Genomic DNA, 19,206 nt, shown 5'->3' on the forward strand with positions numbered 1-19,206 from the left:
TCAAATGAATGTCGAGGAAATCAACTAGCAAATGACACATATGTATTTCCTCGGGAGAAGTAGGTGATTTCGGCTGGAAACCACATTCTTCATACTTCATCATTGGTAAATTGAGAACGTTAATTGGATTCCACATTACTGTGAAACTGGAAGAAAAAAAAGGGTAGTATTAGCAGGCATGCCTTACAAAAGCACAATAAATATTAATTCAGCTTTATCTGTATTGTCAACATTTACCAATACTGCAAAAAGCAACTGATAATTTGTAACAGATGTTACTGGAGTGGCTAATTTGAGAGAATAGTAACTGTGTACTGTAGTGTCAGAGAAACTATCAATGAATAGTAACTTGAAATGTCCTTTACAAATTACGATCTGGTTGTGTTGTGTTTCCTGTTTACAAATGTACTGCCAACCTCAGTTTTGTGTGTGCCTAGTGGCGCGTGCGCAGTTGTTACAGTGCCAGTAGGGTGTACAATTTGGCAATTTTCAGCTATTTTTTTTAATACTTGCAGTGCCTGTTAGTAGCTAAAATTTTGACCGTGCATTTCTTTCATTGTCTTCTTCCACTATAAAAAAAATTCAGGATAGATTTCGGCATGTTGTATTGGACCATTCCTTTGTAAGACAGCCCAGTCCTGAAGTCTACGTCTATAGTCATTGCTGATACATTATTCAATTGCCCATTTTTCATCAGTATGAAATATAACACTACTGAGGAAGTAACCACAAAGGATGACCTTTCCATGTAGGACATCACCAATGGAGCCGTGTTCAGCACTTCATCTTAATGCTTTATTCAATGCTCTGCCAGTTGGAACCCTATACGTCAGCCTTAACTTGACACTCTCCCTCCCTCCCTCCCCCCCTCCCCCCTCCCCCCTCCCTCCCTCTCTCACCCTCTCCCTCTCCAGAGTAATACTAACATTGCTGTTGCCTCTTGCCACCACTCATATCAGTGAGCTTGCCTGTACACAATCATTGCAGTGAATCTATCAGTGTGTGAATTCATTTATTGTGCTCTGTTGTAGAATAGCATATTCTTAGTCTCTTTGCTAGAACAAAGTTTATAAAACTTTGAGTACTGTAATTTTTAATATGATCATCACCACCATCATTATAGCGTGCCTTGGCGATACCATTAAACCACCTTTGTAACCATCACTTACTTATTACACAAACCTGTCACAAATCACATAAATTTTGTATTATTAATTATTTTCTCCTTTAACCTATTAAGGATTACACATAATTGAATAATATCCAAGAATACAGTACATGATTCCATCAGTATCATCACCACCACTGGAAAAAAACTCAGATAAACAAGCAATAGCCAAAAAGGACAAGTCAAAAACCACCAGACCATTCCACAGTGATGTTTGATGAGTCTGATAAGAACCTGTCCACAAAAGTAATAGACTGAGATCTACCAGATGGAACCAACCAGTTCCTCTTCTGAACCCTCAGCTGTCATATTATTAAAATCTTGACAGCAAGGAAAAAATATAGAAGTTGACAAATGCTGGTGATAAAATTTCTCTCATACTGCATTGGAAGCTAAGTAGGTCCAGGGCTTATGTAGCAGAACTGTTATTACTAGCACAGGAAAGGCAAGACATTTTGATACATCCATGCTAAGGGGTTACCGCTAGGGATGGCTAAACCAGACCGGTTAAAACCGATATTATGTTTTAGTTTTGAATTACTGATATTTTCCTGTATTTGTTTGGCCTTGATTATAATGATTATAACAGGTGGTTTTCTTTTTTTTTTTTTTTTTTTTTTTTTTTTTTTTTTTTTTTTTTTTTTTCTACTGATAACTGGATAAAAATGGAAATTCCAATTAGCCATTGCACCAGTGCTAAATTTTTTGCTTTTTAATTAAATCTTGTTCAAAAATGGGTAATTTTTGTTCATAAAATTTCCATTGATCTGAAATATTGTGCTATAATAGAAAATGGGAAAAGTCATTGGTGCTATTTCAGTAACTATGCCAATGGAAATCAGAAATAAACACATGGCATAAGAAGTGGTACAGTGTTGCTGAAATAATAAGGCACCTGTTACTGTGTGGTGTGGCCTGTTAGATGGTATGTGTGTACGTGCAATGTGCAAGGCTTACCCCATAGGGTCTATATAGTAGTTTCTCATTGCCTTCATCAGACATTAGTTGTACTACAGAATGACATCATCCATAGTCTGGAAGTATTTTACGAAGTGCACTATCAGTAAAGCAAAGTGCTCTGTTTACTTTGAAAGGTTAAAAATGGGAGGAGCGACAACAAACTTGCAACATCATATGTGGAGAAAACTTAAAACTTAACGGCTCATTCATAGTTTACAATAAAAATTGAAAGTAGCTGATCTGCTGTCTGTGTCTACATAACATGCCTTTATCTGGTTGTAGCTCTTGAAACAGACAAATTAATGTGAAAAATAGTTCTTTAACCTTAGTTTTGACCCTTTACCATGGACTATTCATAATGCCCAAATAGTGATATGATCTTAGATTACAACATTGTTTTTGAGCAGAGTTTAAAAAAAATGATCTCACTAGGAGAATATTAGTGATTTTTTGTGGTATTCAACCACTCTATTACTTTTCAAGAAAAGCAGCGAATGATGGACAGACTAAGTTTTCTTTTATTTGACTAATTTAATTTAGTATTTTGATTCTATATATCTTGAAACAGAGAGCATCAAAATTTTTCAGTCATTTAGTTTTTACATTTATTACAGAAAACAGTAGGAACCACAAGTGAAAATTGGTTATTTTGAGCAGTTTTGACACTCAGGTTAAACTAGTGATGGAAAAAAAGATGTTACCAAAAACCAATTGTTTCAATTATTGGCACTATCCCTAGTTGTAGTCTCTGTTGTTAGTGAAACATATCACACCTTACCTCTGCCTCATATCATCAGCTTTCAAAGTAGTGCTACAAGTGTGTGTGTGGCATATAGGATAAATGGTTAACATATTTTCTCTTTATCTGCCCCACATCCCCTCCTCCAATGACATTGTGTCCAAAAGGAATCTTGCTCCACAGCTGCCTCACCCATTTCTTATATGTGCTGCAAGATTCTGCCAACACATTCCTGCAAATTAGAGATGTTGAAAGTCTTGTTCCTTCAGAAACTCACTAGCTTCTAAAAATAGGACAGGACACCCACTTCAGTACTAGTATAGGACTGTTCTCCATCGTAGATGTCTAGTTACACTCTCTGATCTCCACATACAATGCATAGCAAGAAATGGCCATGTTTTGCATTCCAGTGACTATTTTCCAGTCAGATACACAAAGTCGGTTAAGCAGTGTCCACAAGGAAACAATGAAACTAGCTGCCCAGCAAGGTTAATAGGAAGCTCTACAGTGTACTGGTTGTTTGAGAGCCGCACGACAATCTCCAGGAGTGAGGAATCACATTGCATATGCATCTACTCTTCAGCCTTCAGGTCATTTATGAAGATACCTTGTTCTCTTGGGGAGTTAGGACTTCCACATAGGCCTAAAGACCATACATGTAGCTTTGCAAAGGTTTGAATATCAATTAATCTCAACGATCTCACACTTTAAAACTGCCTTATTGTTCAAAAGAACAAGAATAGATTGTTGCAAGTACTTGTGGACTTGAAAAGTTATTCACCAACTCATTGTAAATACAGGAAGGCATCAGAATTTTTCCAGAGTGTACATTACAAAATACACAGGGTGAACCCAAACTCCACTGACAACATTTCAGAGGTGGTTCAAGGATATTTTCTTGATATTTTTCTATAAAGGACTCATTGTCTCCTTGGCTTGTTACAGAGTAATAAAATAATTATAATTTATTCAGTTCATCATCCCAGTTACCTTTGTTTATTTGTAAATATTTTCACAAAAGTGAAAAAATTGGTAATATGCAGACATCAAAATGCACAAAACAGAGTAATAGAACAACCATGAGATGCAAAAGTACTGTGATGTGGTTGCCATTGCTACAGGAACAGTTCAGAATATTGTTGTTATGTTTCTGTCCCATTGCTTTCATTGAACCCGTACATGAGGTGCGTAACACTGAACACTTCGTCAGTAAAACTGTTTGTACTGCTGTGTGTCACTGTTAACGTACAACTAACATTGTCAGAAAAACAAACTGGAGACAGAACTGAGCGCTACTGAATGAGAGCTTGAAGACAGAGTGTAAAGTATACATTACTGTTGTCATCGACAAGTATCAGTAGTGAATGGAACAAGTGTGTTTCCAACCAAGACACACAGCATATACCACGGACATTTGAACTGTCTTGTTCATGTTTTCAGTGCAGTACAGATAGAAGGAATAAATGGGGTAAGAAGTCAAATGAAATGCAATTACTCTTTAATGAGCTGCAGGAGACCATGGGTCTTTGATGCCAGAATACTCATAAATTCCCCTGAACAATGCCATAAATTGTGTTGGTGGAATATGGATTCGAGCTGTTCCGTTGTCATAGTGATGAAAGGGAAAATTCAAACATCATATGGTGACATGACCAATGGTTGGAGCCTTTTGCCAATGCTAGTGCCAATGTACTACTTGATCTGGTGTTCACCTCTGTGACAGTGGAAAGGACTGGACTGGACTTCACATTCATCAATACTGAATCACATAGTTGTAATTGCTCCATCTGTGTATGAAAATGAGACTTAGCTATGTTTTTAGATTGTGATACTGCATCTGTCAACCAAATCTAGTACAGCATGTTGGGGCACATTGACAACAAACTAAAGAAAATCAACCTGCAAAGCTTTGATAAAATAAAGCAAATAGGGCAGTTTTCCATCCTCTCTGCCTCTCAATTTGGAAAAGTAATTTTGAGTAGTTTTTGTAGTGTGCAACTACTGCAAGTTCTCTACGTTTCCTTACCAGTATGTATTTCTCTTTTCCTTTCATGAGATACTTTAATCATCATCTTTTTTTAATGTTTTTCTTTCTGATTAGCTTATGTGGAAAGCAATTTTCAAATAGTGATACAAGTTTATCATAGAACAGATTAAAATTTATGTTAGCATTTGGTTCATTATAAATTTTATCCCAAGTTATCTCCTGTAAACAATTCTTAGAAAACATTTGTCCTAGGGTCATTAATTATTGTAATTGATTTCCACTGTAGGGTATCCGTACTGTAAGGCATTGTGTGGTTTATGCTAATTACCTGTATGTCTTGATCAGAAAGAGCAGTTGTTACTGGATAAACAGTTATTTTATTGCTTTGAGCTCCAGCAAAGAAAAGAAAACATTATCAATTACAATCCTACTGTCTTTATCCACTTGTCAGAAAGTTGATTACTGAGATCAAATTATAGGATCGAAATAAGGTTTCCAGATCATTTTTCCTGCTTCCTATCAGAATTTTTTTAGAACATCTGCATTTAAGTCACAACAGACTGTTAACTGGTTGCTTCTGTGTGTCAGATAGCATAGTAAGAAATCCATATCCCTCGTAAACTATCCAAAATTTCCCAATGGTGATCTACATACATTTACAATTAAAAGAGATTATTTTTCAGTATTAATTCATGAGCACACATTGCCATGTGCTGATGACTGCAAAATGTACTTGCCTCAATGTTTTCGAACTTGTGTTCTGTATTAAAATGTATAACAACTCCTCATTTTCTCTTATTAGTTCTACATGATTGAGCTGTTAGAGTATAACCTTTTATATGTGATTTATCTAATCCTGTGGTTGTGTGGTGCTCATATAGACACCGGATGTCTATCTTTTCAGAGCTCTCTAAATATTCTGTTCTGTAAGAAAGGATATTTCTACAAACCTCACCCCAAATCAAAATGTTGACTCACAAACTCCATGAAAGGCAACATAAACTCTCTCATATTCTGCCATGTGTGTGCTTTGAACATCATTGCAATTGTCAAAAAAGCCTTGAACATGGAGGAACAACTCATATATATCAACTTATTCATGAGAGACAACTTTTGTATGTATGAATATGTAACCAAAAGTTGGTGTACACAGTTTTAAAAAAAAAGAGTATGAAGAAATTTTCAGCTGAACTATGATGATGTATTCATTTACTCCTGCTTTATTAATAAATTTAGAAACAGAAAGTAATATATTGTGTTCTGTGTTTTATTATATTTTTTAACTTTTTGGCACTTTTCCCTACACCTTATTAATAAAATTACCTTTTTTAGTGAGTTTTATATGCGTTGTTACAGAAAGCAGTACAGGCATCACAGAAATCAGTACAGACAAAAACAGATTACATTAAAGTGAATACTGATAACATTACTGAATAGTACTACAAGAGCTCATATGAATACAGAGTTTTCTGCACAAAGAATGTTGCTCACTACCTCGCACAATATTTATCTGTTAGTCACCACTTTGTCAAAAAAAACGTAAATTTCCTGTACAGTGCTCATATATGCTTCATTCCTGCTGCTCTCCACTCCACTTCACTATAATTACTAAATGCAGCTGTATTTGATTTGATTCATCCATACCTATATATTCCATTTTCCTTGCCTTTCCCCACAGTTCCTCAGAAATTGCAATTAACACATAGTTGTTTCTTCTTTTTCCAGGTCAACAATTACCATCTGTGCAAGAGATCTTTGTAATGTATTGCAGTATGACTCATGGTACAACTTTGCAGGATCTTTGCTCACGATATAACCCACAGGAGCATAACATTGATGAAAGAAAGCTTGTACAGTTTGGACTCCTTCATAAACTGATTAGGAGGATATGTAAAGTATGATATAATCAGTAGTATGCTATGGCTGTGAACTAGTCTAAAATACACTGCTGTAAAAAATGCAACACACTCAGTCTGTGTTAAATGACACCAGAGGATAATACATGCATACTGATGGGTTGTAGTGTTATTGATTCATTTGTCATGGTCATTGGAGATCACATGGCACATGCACCTTGTGTTTTGATTCAGCAGGCAGTAATTGCTGAGTTTTAGAGGTGAACAGTGTTTGCAACATTCATTCTAAAGTACGACCATGCTTCACCAATGAGTATGTACTCCTGTTGAACAGCTACAGCCATTTGAGCTGGGTCGCATTGCTGGTGTGTGGGAAGCTGTCTTGGCATATCAACAGATTGCTGCACATATCAGAAACAATGTATCGGTGGTGTGTCACTGCTTTCAACTATAGTTTGTGGACCTTTCATGCATCAGTAGACCAGGTTTTGGATGTGTGTAGTTTATATGCACATCAAGATCAACACATTGTTGGAGTTACAGTTGCTGGGGATGATATCTGAGCACAATCATCTCCTGTGTCATCAGGGACCATTGGAAACTGTCTGTGACCATAGGGAAGTGTGTGCTTGCAGCGGAATTAAGATCGCGTGTGCATCTGGCCGTGCTACCACTGACACCATGCTACCACCAAGCATGGCTACTCTGATGTCATGAAAGAGTTGACTGGAGAGTGGAATGCACTCCGTTGCCTTCAGTGGTGAGAGTAGGTTCTATCTGTATGGCACTGCTTGACATACAACTGTATGATGTAGACCTGGTGCGATGCATGTTCCAGAGTGCATTAGCCTATGACACATAGGTCCCAGCTCAGGCTTCCGGGTCTGGGGGGGGGGGGGGGTATCATTTACAAATTGCAGGCACATTTGGTTTGGTGTAAAGTAACCAGTGCCCACTATATTGCACATGCTGTTAATCCCATGCTACTGCCATTTCTTTGACAAGAAGGTGATGTGCATTTTCAGCTGTACAATGCACCTCCACATATGGCTGCTGTGATGCAGTGTGCTGTTCATGGTGTACAACTGCCCTGGCCACCAAGATCACCAGATCTCTCACCAACTGAGCACATATGGGGCATGATGAATTGGGAATTTATTTGCAACATAAGGTGCAAGATGTTTGGGACAGTCTGTCACAGGATGCCATTTAGCACCTTTATCATCATTTGCTTGCAAGAATACACACCTGCATCGCCACCAGATTGGAATACACTGTGTATTGATGGACTATTTGGGCACTCTTTACTGTGATGTGTGTTTTGTTTGGTCTGAATTTGTCATCATATACTCCTATGATGATGGAATAATTGTCACCTCGCTTGTCAGTAAAATGGCCTTGCCCTTGAGTGTGTTACATTTTTTCAGGCACTGTATGTGAAGTTTAACTTTCTAAATATTGCTACTGAGGGTTCCTCACTTGTAGTTACGAATACACTGAACTAAACAATGTGCGATAATCCTTTGGTACTAATCTGTTGTGTTAGATGACACATTTGGCTTTGTAAATTCATTACCTGCAATTCAAATGAGTGAATTTCAAACCATGTTTATGGTTATCAAAACAATTCAATGCATGTGTAAGATATTGTGATTTGCTTCTTGATAAAGTTTCTTAAACAATGTTGATGTAGTGGTTAGGACACTGGACTGTGTGACCAACATGAAAACTCTTGTTGTAGGTTGGACGAAATCTCTGGATGGTTTTCACAACTAGACATAACTGATTTCCACCCTCTATCTTATTCACATGAATCCTTGCTCTGTCTCGCATGAACTTAGTGCTAATTATACGTTCACTTCTTAGCATTACTTTAAAGTTCAGTTTCTTTAAATTCCCAGTGTGAAAACAATTTCTATCATCAAAATATTCCTTTGGAGATATGAGAACAAAGGGTATAAAATCACATTGCACATCAGCACAAAGCTAAACTTATCACTAACCCAAAGGTTTGTTTGAATATCACAATGCTTCACTGGGAATGGTCCTATTGTAGGTGGTATGTCCTTCCCTTCCTTTGAGCTGTGAACTGACTGTGTAAGTCAGTTATAGAGAGACCGGCAGTTAAATGTGGTGTCTGAACTACAGTGCAACTTGACATGTCCCACTAACAAACGTTGCCAGAGGTGAAATCAATGATATATGAAGGATAAAAATCTTAGGACTGACCTTTCAATCTGTTGTCCAGTACTTAACTACTGAGCCGTATTATTCGTGGGTCAAATCCATAATACCTGTGCATTTTATTACATAGTGAGAACAGTAGCAAATTGCCCATAGTTCACAAATTATTTACATTGACATAAGGAAAGCAAACAATTCCAGGCGTTCCAAAGCCAATTTTAAGTTAAGCATGCCCATCATTAGCATTGTAGTGTGTCTGGTAATCAACCCAAAGACAAAAAGTAATACATAGTAATACTGGGATGATACAGAAAGGAAAGTATTGGAAATACAGGTGCATGCAAAATTGCACAACATTAGTTGCTTGCGGAACATATCTGCAGCTTTATTGCGGGATCCCAACCACAATACATTATCATCCCTCCCTCCCTCCTCCTCCCTCCCTCCTCCTCCTCCTCCTCCTCCTACTCCTCCTCCTCCTCCTCAAAAAGCATTTGGAGATGAATATAGTGTGTAATGTGCTGCCTTTTATAAATAGGAAGAGGGTCGTCCGAGAGTGTTTTGCTCAGCTGTATGTCCTCTGCCAACTCTATGTTGAAGTCTTCCAGGGCAGCATTTTGTGTTTGCTGATGGCAGTACTGTAGTCTCCACCAAAAACCCAAGAAAGGGTAAACATCAAATCATTGCAGAGCGTGTCTGCCTGGAATGCAGTGGCAGAGATGCTGACCAGTGGGGAGACTCACGGCAGCGGAACCTCATGCTGAGGTGCTAGCAGCTGAAGTCTGAAGCTGGCTCTGATGCTAGCAGAAATATCCAACATTGGCACACACTGAATATAGCTTTTAATTTGGGTGGGATTGAGATGTGGTATTCAGAAGTAAACTCAACTGGTACCTCACTTTGATATGTTTTGTGAGTTGTAATTTTTGAAGCTGATGGAAACAATGGCTGAAATATATAACTTTTGTAATAAAAAGATACATCAAATGATCTAGACTGTGTTAGTCTCAAAACATGTTGGTTTGGGATGTTGTATGCTGGCAAGGAGCATCCCATGTATCAATACCACCATTGAATTATACATATAAAGAGCCGGGTCAGGGTGATAAGAGTAACATAATAGAAACAGCCTCACGTGATGATCCATGGCCCAAAGCAGGCAAAAACCATTCCACAAAATAGAGCAAAGATTCTCCAAGGCTCTCTATATTTCTTGGGACTAAATTTCCATTTGGGTGAATTGCAGTACCAAATTCATCATGTTATGATTATTCAGAGCAGTCACTACTAAAATGATGTGTCTCTTCTTTACATTCTTCTGTCAAAATTGTTGCTGTTATTGCAGTTCACTGGCCACTGTTATCAAGCAAGCTCTTCTGTGGTATTTGAAACTTCCAAGAAGCCCGGATACACGTAAGGTATCCATGTTGATCACACAGTCAGTCACTTGTATCTATTTGAAAAGAAACCTACAAAGACTTCTTTTGTAGGCCAGTAAGGAAAATGTAGGGAAGCTTGTTGCTAGATTTCATGTTAATGAAATTGAGTGCTTGAAATGGTACAAAAGCAGGCAAAACTGAATTCTGCTGTTCCTTCTGTTGACAGTGCCATTCTTGAGCTTCCAACTGGTGCTAGTAAACATGGGCTCAAAAACGCATAACTTAAGAGTTATGAGCAGCTGTTCAGTAGAGGAGATGTGTTTCACAGTAGCGAAGTGCTCATAACTCTTCAAGTATGCATTTTAGAGATCATGTGTACTGGATATTTTTTTCCTTGTTTTGGCCCATACTATGAAAGCTGTCTACCCTGCAGTTGTAGTGACAACAGTACCAGTACATATATTCCACTTTCAGAGGTGGCAGAATGGTTTTCATTTATAACTTTTGATTCATTCATTTCCAGTACAGGGGCCATTACCTCATATTGATACATTTATCCTTCTCTACCATCCTAGAAAGTTTGTAACATCTCCACGGACTCATTCTGTAGGTACATGCATTTACAGGTGCTGGCACATATAACTTTGACGCTCTGTAGCATCATTGGATAACATTTCTGGACGTGGATTCCTCTCTAAAACTTGATTTACTAAGTCCCCACTACAACTTCTAGAAGTGTATAACATGAATTGTGAAACACCCAGTATATGTACACTACTGGCCATTAAAATAGCTACCCCACGAAGATGATGTGCTACAGACGCGAAATTTAACCGACAGGAAGAAGATGCTGCGATACGCAAATGATTAGATTTTCAGAGCATTCACACAAGGTTGGCGACGGTGGCGACACCTACAATGTGCTGACACGAGGAAAGTTTCCAACTGATTTCTCATACACAAACAGCAATTGACCGGCGTTGCCTGGTGAAACGTTGTTGGGATGCCTCGCGTAAGGAGGAGAAATGCATACCATCACGTTTCCGACTTTGATAAAGTTCGGATTGTAGCCTATCGCGATTGCGGTTTATCGTATCGTAACATTGCTGCTCGCTTTGGTAGAGATCCAATGACTGTTAGAAGAATATGGAATCGGTGGGTTCATGAGGGTAATATGGAATGCCGTGCTGGATCCCAACAGCCTCGTATCACTAGCAGTCAAGATGACAGCCATCTTATCCACGTGGCTGTAACGGATCATGCAGCCATGTCTCAATCCCTGAGTCAACAGATGGAGACGTTTGCAAGACAACAACCATCTGCATGAACAGTTCGACGATGTTTGCAGCAGCATGGACTATCGGCTTTGAGACCATGGCTGTTGCTACCCTTGACGCTGCATCACAGACAGAAGTGCCTGCGATGATGTAGTCAATGACCAACCTGGGTGCACGAATGGCAAAACGTCATCTTTTCGGATGAATCCAGGTTCTGTTTACAGCATCATGAGTCGCATCTGTTGTTGGCGACATTGCGGTGAATCCGCATTGGAGGCGTGTATTCGTCATCACCATACTGGCGCATCAACCAGCGTGATGGTATGGGGTGCCATTGGTAACACGTCTCGGTCACCTCTTTTTCGCATTGATGGCACTTTGAACAGTGGACGTTATATTTCAGATGTGTTACAACCCGTGGCTCTACCCTTCATTCGATCCCTGCAAAACCCTACATTTCAGCAGGGTAATGCACGACCGCATGTTGCAGGTCCTGTACGGGCCTTTCTGGATACAGAAAATGTTAGACTGCTGCCCTGGCCAGCACAATGGGCAGCTGTACCTGTACACGCCATCCAAGCTCTGTTTGACTCAATGCCCAGGCGTTTCAAGGCCGTTATTACGGCCAGAGGTGGTTGTTCTGGGTATTGATTTCTCAGGATCTATGCACCCAAATTGCGTGAAAATGTCAGTTCTAGTATAATACAGGGTGATTCAAAAAGAATACCACAACTTTAAAAATGTGTATTTAATGAAAGAAACATAATATAACCTTCTGTTATACATCATTACAAAGAGTATTTAAAAAGGTTTTTTTTTTTTCACTCAAAAACAAGTTCAGAGATGTTCAATATGGCCCCCTCCAGACATTCGAACAATATCAACCCGATATTCTAACCCGTTCCACACTCTCTGTAGCATATCAGGCGTAACAGTTTGGATAGCTGCTGTTATTTCTCGTTTCAAATCATCAATGGTGGCTGGGAGAGGTGGCCGAAACAGCATATCCTTAACATACCCCCATAAGAAAAAATCGCAGGGGGTAAGATCAGGGCTTCTTGGAGGCCTGTGATGAAGTGCTCTGTCACGGGCTGCCTGGCGGCCGATCCATCGCCACGGGTAGTTGACGTTCAGGTAGTTACGGACAGATAAGTGCCAATGTGGTGGCGCTCCATCCTGCTGAAATATGAATTGTTGTGCTTCTTGTTCGAGCTGAGGGAACAGCCAATTCTCTAACATCGATTCACTTCTGCCGTACTCAATAACACAAAAAGCTTTCTGTTGAGCGGTCACCATCTTAGCATCAACTGACGCTGACGCCTAGTCAACAGCGCCTCAAGCGAACAAATGTACAACTAAATGAAACTTTACAGCTCCCTTAATTTGCCGACAGATAGTGCTTAGCTCTGCCTTTTGTCGTTGCAGAGTTTTAAATTCCTAAAATTGTGGTATTCTTTTTGAATCGCCCTGTATATTTGTCTACTGAATACCCGTTTATCGGTGTAGCAATTTTAATGGCCAATAGTGAATAATATTTCCTCACTGAAAGTGACAGTGTTGAGAATTTTTTTCCATAATTCACTGATGTCATAACTACTGTGATCTTATTACAAAAATACCATCTGATGACCCATTACAGATCAGCAAAAAAATAAACACTTGCACTGTTTTCATTCTTTAGCACTGTCTTAACCTTCCACAGGAATACCTTGTGGCAATTCATTATAGACCAAATACTAAAACAAAAATGTCTAGAGTCCACTGTAATCACTGTAATTACCCCAAACATAATTGGAAAATTTTGTATTAGGATCTAGTAGCTAGCACTAATGTCTACTTAAAACATTGAAAGTATCCACATTCTATGGGAACAGTGGAAGTGTTAAATCATGTTAATAATACCTTTTATCAATGGGATCAGGTGGCACATATGATAATACAAAGAAGGATTCATGAGAAATTTTATCATGAATGGAAATGAGCGGAATGCTAACAGTTTTGTAAATTTAGTCGTGACTCAAATGGTGAATGTTTTTTTCCAGTGACATTCACTAATGGCATAGTCCCTATCAATTCAGGCAGGCTAGAATAAAATCTTACCTTCAAAGTCTCTGATGTTATTGAATTTAGCATATGTTAAAATGAAGGACTAGCTAAGGAACATGTATTTTTTTGTTTTCTTCAAAAAATTTTCTGCTGTTAGAGACAGCCCTCCAAAGATCACACTGCGCATACCATTGTGAAGATGCAAATTTTGGGAAAATTTTAAAATGCTATATCTCTGGAACAGTTCTACATATTTTGTTGTTTTTTTTTTTTATTTGAAAGATAATTGCTTTATGATAACAAAGAAATCCTCCATTTGTACTTACCTGTCAAAGTTCTTTTACTATAGCGTTCTGAACTTTTTTATAATTTACGGACAAAAAATATTTTTTGTTTCAAAAATGCCAATCCATAAAATTTTGATTTTTTTCCATTAATTATTACCATGTAGTTCTACATTCCTTGAAAAGGAGAGCTTCCACTTTTAAGTTGAACAGGTTTTACAAACAATTGAAATTTTTGCCATACATAAAACCTGTTGTATTATCACGTAATAGACTCATAAAAATCAAAATCTAGCCTTATTTAACATAATTTTAGTTATGAAAGATGAGTAAGAGATTCATTTTTTCAAGCATTTTAAATGGTTCCAAAATGTATGTGAAAGGTCCAGAGACTTAAAGGTTTCAATTTATATAACTTCTTTATGTGCACTCTGTTTTGTACTGAAATTAGCCAATCAATGAACTGAAAATGTGTTCCACTGCTTCAGTATCTTCCTTTGATATAGAGTGATGCCTTCGTGTTGAACCAATAGGAAAAAATTGTGAATAGGAAGTGAGCACTGATGGCGTTGTTGCTGTCCTTCAGCTGGACACCTATATCCAGCAGCTGCTCCATGTGGTAGTAGAAAGTTCACTACAATTTCATTTAACTCATAACTGATGTCTATAATCTCTGCAACCCACCAGTCGCAGTCACACACACATGCCGCAAACATAGCCCTTCTCAGATTGTGAATCTGAATATTATCATGCTGTTTCTGAGGTGTTGAACGAATGAAATTTCTTCTTTCTTGCTTTTTAAAGCGCATGCAGTATGAGTTCGCCCATCACTTTGAGTCCAAAAATGTGTCTTCTGAATTTATTTCACAGGAATAGTTTGTTTGTTTGGACCACACTTCTTTTTTCTGCTCATGGAATTCTTCGATTTCTTCTTTGGACAAAAGAATGGGGGCTGTGGATGTGTAAGATTTCTCGACTCTCATAAAATCCTCAGCATTCTAAATTGCAGCTGTATTTGGTCTGGAAAGATTGTTTTGTAGCTTCAGCAGGCTTCCTACACCATCACAAGGCCCCTTCTTGTGACCAGTAGCACTGTATACCCAGTCAGTTGTCACAAGCGACTTACTCAATTCAAACAGCTGCTAACGATTTTTAAAATGACTAGGAGCACCATCAAAAATGATGATGATCTTCTCTGCCTCTGTTCGCAGTTGAAGAATTTTGCACATTGCTAGCAAAGCATGTTCTGAGTCATGTGCTGTGTCATCACTTATAACTGCAACACTTGTGGTCTTGTTTTGAAAATATGTCACTCCGGTAAAAATTGAAACCTGGTCATTACTCCCACTTGTTGTGGGAGAATTACAAACCAGTTCTCAGCAAAATCACAGTAAAGCACTAAACATAGTTCTTCAGCCTGTACACCGTCTTTCACTTCTGCAATGTGTTGTTGTTGCAATTTCTTCATATGCTGCTGTGTTACTGCTTTCACTGACCATTTACCAAGTTCATCAATGAAACTGTCAAAGGCAATAGTTTTCTTAATTAGTTTATTTTCCTCCCATGTCACATATGTAACTTCTGCTGAGTTATCTGCTACGTCTTCCAGGGCAAGTGTCTGCAAAGACAGTTCTCCCTTTGCAGGGAAGTCACCACATTCTTGAAACAAATAAGTCTCTCGCTTTACATCACAGACTACTAATGACTTCACACCCCCAACCAAGGTGTCATATGTCACGTGATCCAGTAAGTTCTTCAAAGTTGCCACACAAAGTTCAAAATTTGCACAGTGCACACATAAACAGACATCTCTAGGTGGGTGTGGCACTACCCACTGAGGTCATAGTGCATAATATTTTGATCTTCCAGTATGTGAAGTTGTAAAGTTACTCTTATAAAATGCAAAAGTTTCTTTAATACTGCGAGTCATGTACCTCTTCACTTTCACAACTTTTTGACCTTCAGCTCTTACAGTTATAATGTCTTTCTTGTTGGCACTCTGGCGAGACAGTCCCATTTATCTTCCAGATAAAATGACTGTACTATTTGAACTTGAGCTGCTGCTGCAGGACGACCATAATAGGGATCTGATTTTCCAGTGACTCCTTTTACAGACCTCACATTTCTTGATTTGTCTACACTGTACTTTGATCCCGATGGAACGTGGTTCAAAATTGTTTTCTTTGAAAATGTCTCTGGAATAATAGTTAAAACTTGCACATTTTCACTGTAGGATGCACAATATTCGACAGCTGAATTGACATTTGTGAAAAATTCTGGCAAGAGGTGCAAGAGTGCTTTGGTTCATTTTCTTCTGAAAATGGAATTTCTACTTTGAAGAGTGGTCAGTTTTGCTGAAACAAAATGAAATGTCGTGTGACGAGGACCTCCTGTCGAGTAGACTGTTCGCCTGGTGCAAGTCTTTCGATCTGACGCCACTTCGGCGACTTATGCGTCGATGGGGATGAAATGATGATGATTAGGACAACATAACACCCAGTCCCTGAGCGGAGAAAATCTCCGACCCAGCCGGGAGTAGTGTATTCATCCATAGCTTTAGTAATTTCTCTGCACTTTCTTGATGCGTAGAGCTTATGACTCGACTTCACTGACCACAGTTTCTTAACAGGACTATCACCTGCCTCTGTAGTTGACTGATTCAGGGTATTTAATTTTTCCTGTACTGATGCAAAATCTACATCATCTGCACTGTGGGAGGCTTCACCTTGTTTAGATACTATCATTGTTGTTATTCTGTCAAAATATTTAGAACACAAAAAGTCGTCATTGAAAACATCTTCACTTCGAAACTGAGTATTCAAATGAGAGCACTTATTCCTAACCTGAAAAAAGTCTATTTTTTTGTTTGTCTTATATATCACTCTTTTATGGATATGCAGATAGTCAACACACTTCACTCTCCTGTGGTCCTCAGTCAGAAGACATTTCAAACAGTCCTCTTTGTATAACACACTGGAACTGTGTCAACTGGCAAATTCCTCACGAAAATGCAGTGCTCACTGGATGGTATCAGATTTCTTAAAAGGCTCTTCATTAAACAAATTAGTACTGAACAACTACAATACAGAAACCTGCAATGAACAACCACGACAAAGAAACTGATAAGAAACTACAACGAAGTGTAAGAAATAATTGCAACAATGAAAGTGAAAAGAAATAACTGCAACAAAGAAAGTGATAAGAAATAACTGCAACATAGACAATAGAAATAAACATTGTAACAAAGAAATTAGTAAGAAACAACTTCAATGAAGACATACATTACCCTTGAAAGTTTTAAAAAATTATTTTTTAAAAATAAAACGTGTCCAATTCAAAAGTGGAAGCTCTCCTTTACAGAGAATATAGTACTACGTGGTACTAATCAACAGAAAAAAATCTGATTTTTCTGGATTGGCATTTTTGAAAAAAGAAATTTTCTGTAAATTATTAAACAAAATTCAAGAGGTGACAGTAAAAGAGATTTGACAGATATGTCCAAATGGAGGATACCATTATAATCATAAAGCAATTATCTTTAAAATAAAAAACTCTAGCAAAATATCTTCGAAATGGTGTTCAGTGTCATCTTTGGAGGCCTGTATCTCGGGGCAGGAATTTTTTTGGAGAAAACAAAAAAATACGTGTTTCTTACTTACTCCTGGATTTTAACATATGCTAAATTCAATAACATCAGAGACTATGAAGGTAACCCCCCCTGCCTGAAGTGATACGAATTATGCCTAATGTCATTAACATCTGTGACGTGTCAATTTGGAGTATAGCTGCAGGATTGACGTCAGTTTCCCATGCCTTTGTCAAATCATTTCAAGTAATTCCAGGGTGGTTCTTAATAATAGACAAGGGCTGACTCATGCCTGGTTCCTTGTCTGTTACTAAAACATGTAAAACAAAATATTTTTAATCTGTATGTTTATTTTTGTGTTGTTTTTCATTCTGGCATTTGTCAGTTCCAAATGAATATTCTGTTTTCTTTTATTTCACTGATTTTTATTAAAGTGAAAAGACATACAATAATGTGACACTGACAGAGATGTCCACTGGAATCAAAGTTAAATAAATTTTCTTGTTACAACGTTTTGACATGTCACAGAAATAATATAGCAAAGTGCATTTATGGCTATATCTGCGTATTTTCTCCTCCATTTCTAAAGAACTGAAATAGTTCCAAAACTTAAATTTTTTGTATGTTAGTCTTGTTACCATATTTACCTGAATATAAGACTCTGAACATAAGACAACCCCCCCCCTTTTTTTTTTTATGAGGCTCCTTGAGAAAAATTTATTTTTTAACATGTTCTGTCTAATCAAAATTAAACTTTCATTGACATAAGGTATCTGCCTAACAAGTTAATATTACACATATTTTAAACTTATGCTATTTATTCATTGTCTACATTTTGACAATGCAACGAGAAATAAAATAAACAAAAAGCAATTGCTTACATTAATTTTTAGTTTCACCGTCTTTTCTGTTTAATTAGCATCACTATTTTTATTCATCACCATCATCATCATCATCATCATCATCATCATCATCATCATCCTAACAGGAAAGCTGTGAAACTTATATATTCATTGCCATAAATATTTGCTTATTTCTTCCAGATGTATTCCAATTTCTGAGGTTGTGTTATGGTGGGACCTGAGAATACAGCTGTTTTTTTTTTCTCTAAGCACATAACGAATTTCGCTCGTATACTGATGTGAGAATGTTAAACTGTCTTGCACTTCTGATCATATCATCTGCCCACCACTCTTTCATTGGCGGTGTAGAAGCAGCAGCTGAAAAAACCCCTATTGTTGCCATCATAACTCACAGTGACCATTGATAACATTGCTCCACGAAATAAGTAAATATGCCACTGGCCCCAATCTAGGCTTTTAGCATTTCCTGCAGAAATGTATGCTATTGTTGAGTATTTGATGAATTTTAAAGTCAGTTCTATTCTGAGTACATATGAATTCAGGCAAACTGCAGTTTAGATATGGTAGATTTTCATAAGAAGGCAAAGTACACAGTACAGTTTCCCATGGTTTGCAGCACAACGAAATTTGCTGCTCTTCACCACTTCCCTCCCCGCATTCATCGTTGTTCCCCCTCCAACCCTTCTGTGGTGCTGTGCTTGAGCAATAGTGAAACACAGATGGCAATATCTTCAAGGGTGAAGGTCATACATAACAACAGCAACTAACACATAAATAAAAGATCGCAATAATGATTCAGTTCAATTCTCAAATTCAAACTCTCACTCATCCTGTGATCTTGTGAAATCTGTTGGTACTACCTCCTCATTGGTCTTTC

The 19,206-nt window shown here is 37.9% G+C and overlaps 1 protein-coding gene across 3 annotated transcripts in view; it reads left to right on the forward strand.

Moving 5' to 3' along the window:
- The window catches only part of LOC126183870 (GATOR complex protein NPRL2), a 145,066-nt gene that overhangs the window by 101,917 nt on the left and 23,943 nt on the right, over positions 1–19,206 (forward strand). For all 3 annotated transcript variants that reach the window (XM_049926162.1, XM_049926164.1, XM_049926163.1), the window contains one exon: positions 6,580–6,749. In XM_049926162.1, the coding sequence (XP_049782119.1) occupies positions 6,580–6,749 (170 nt within the window). The remainder of the gene's footprint in view (positions 1–6,579; positions 6,750–19,206) is intronic.

Source organism: Schistocerca cancellata, chromosome 4, assembly GCF_023864275.1.
Source record: "Schistocerca cancellata isolate TAMUIC-IGC-003103 chromosome 4, iqSchCanc2.1, whole genome shotgun sequence".
Taxonomy (NCBI): Eukaryota; Metazoa; Arthropoda; class Insecta; order Orthoptera; family Acrididae; genus Schistocerca; species Schistocerca cancellata.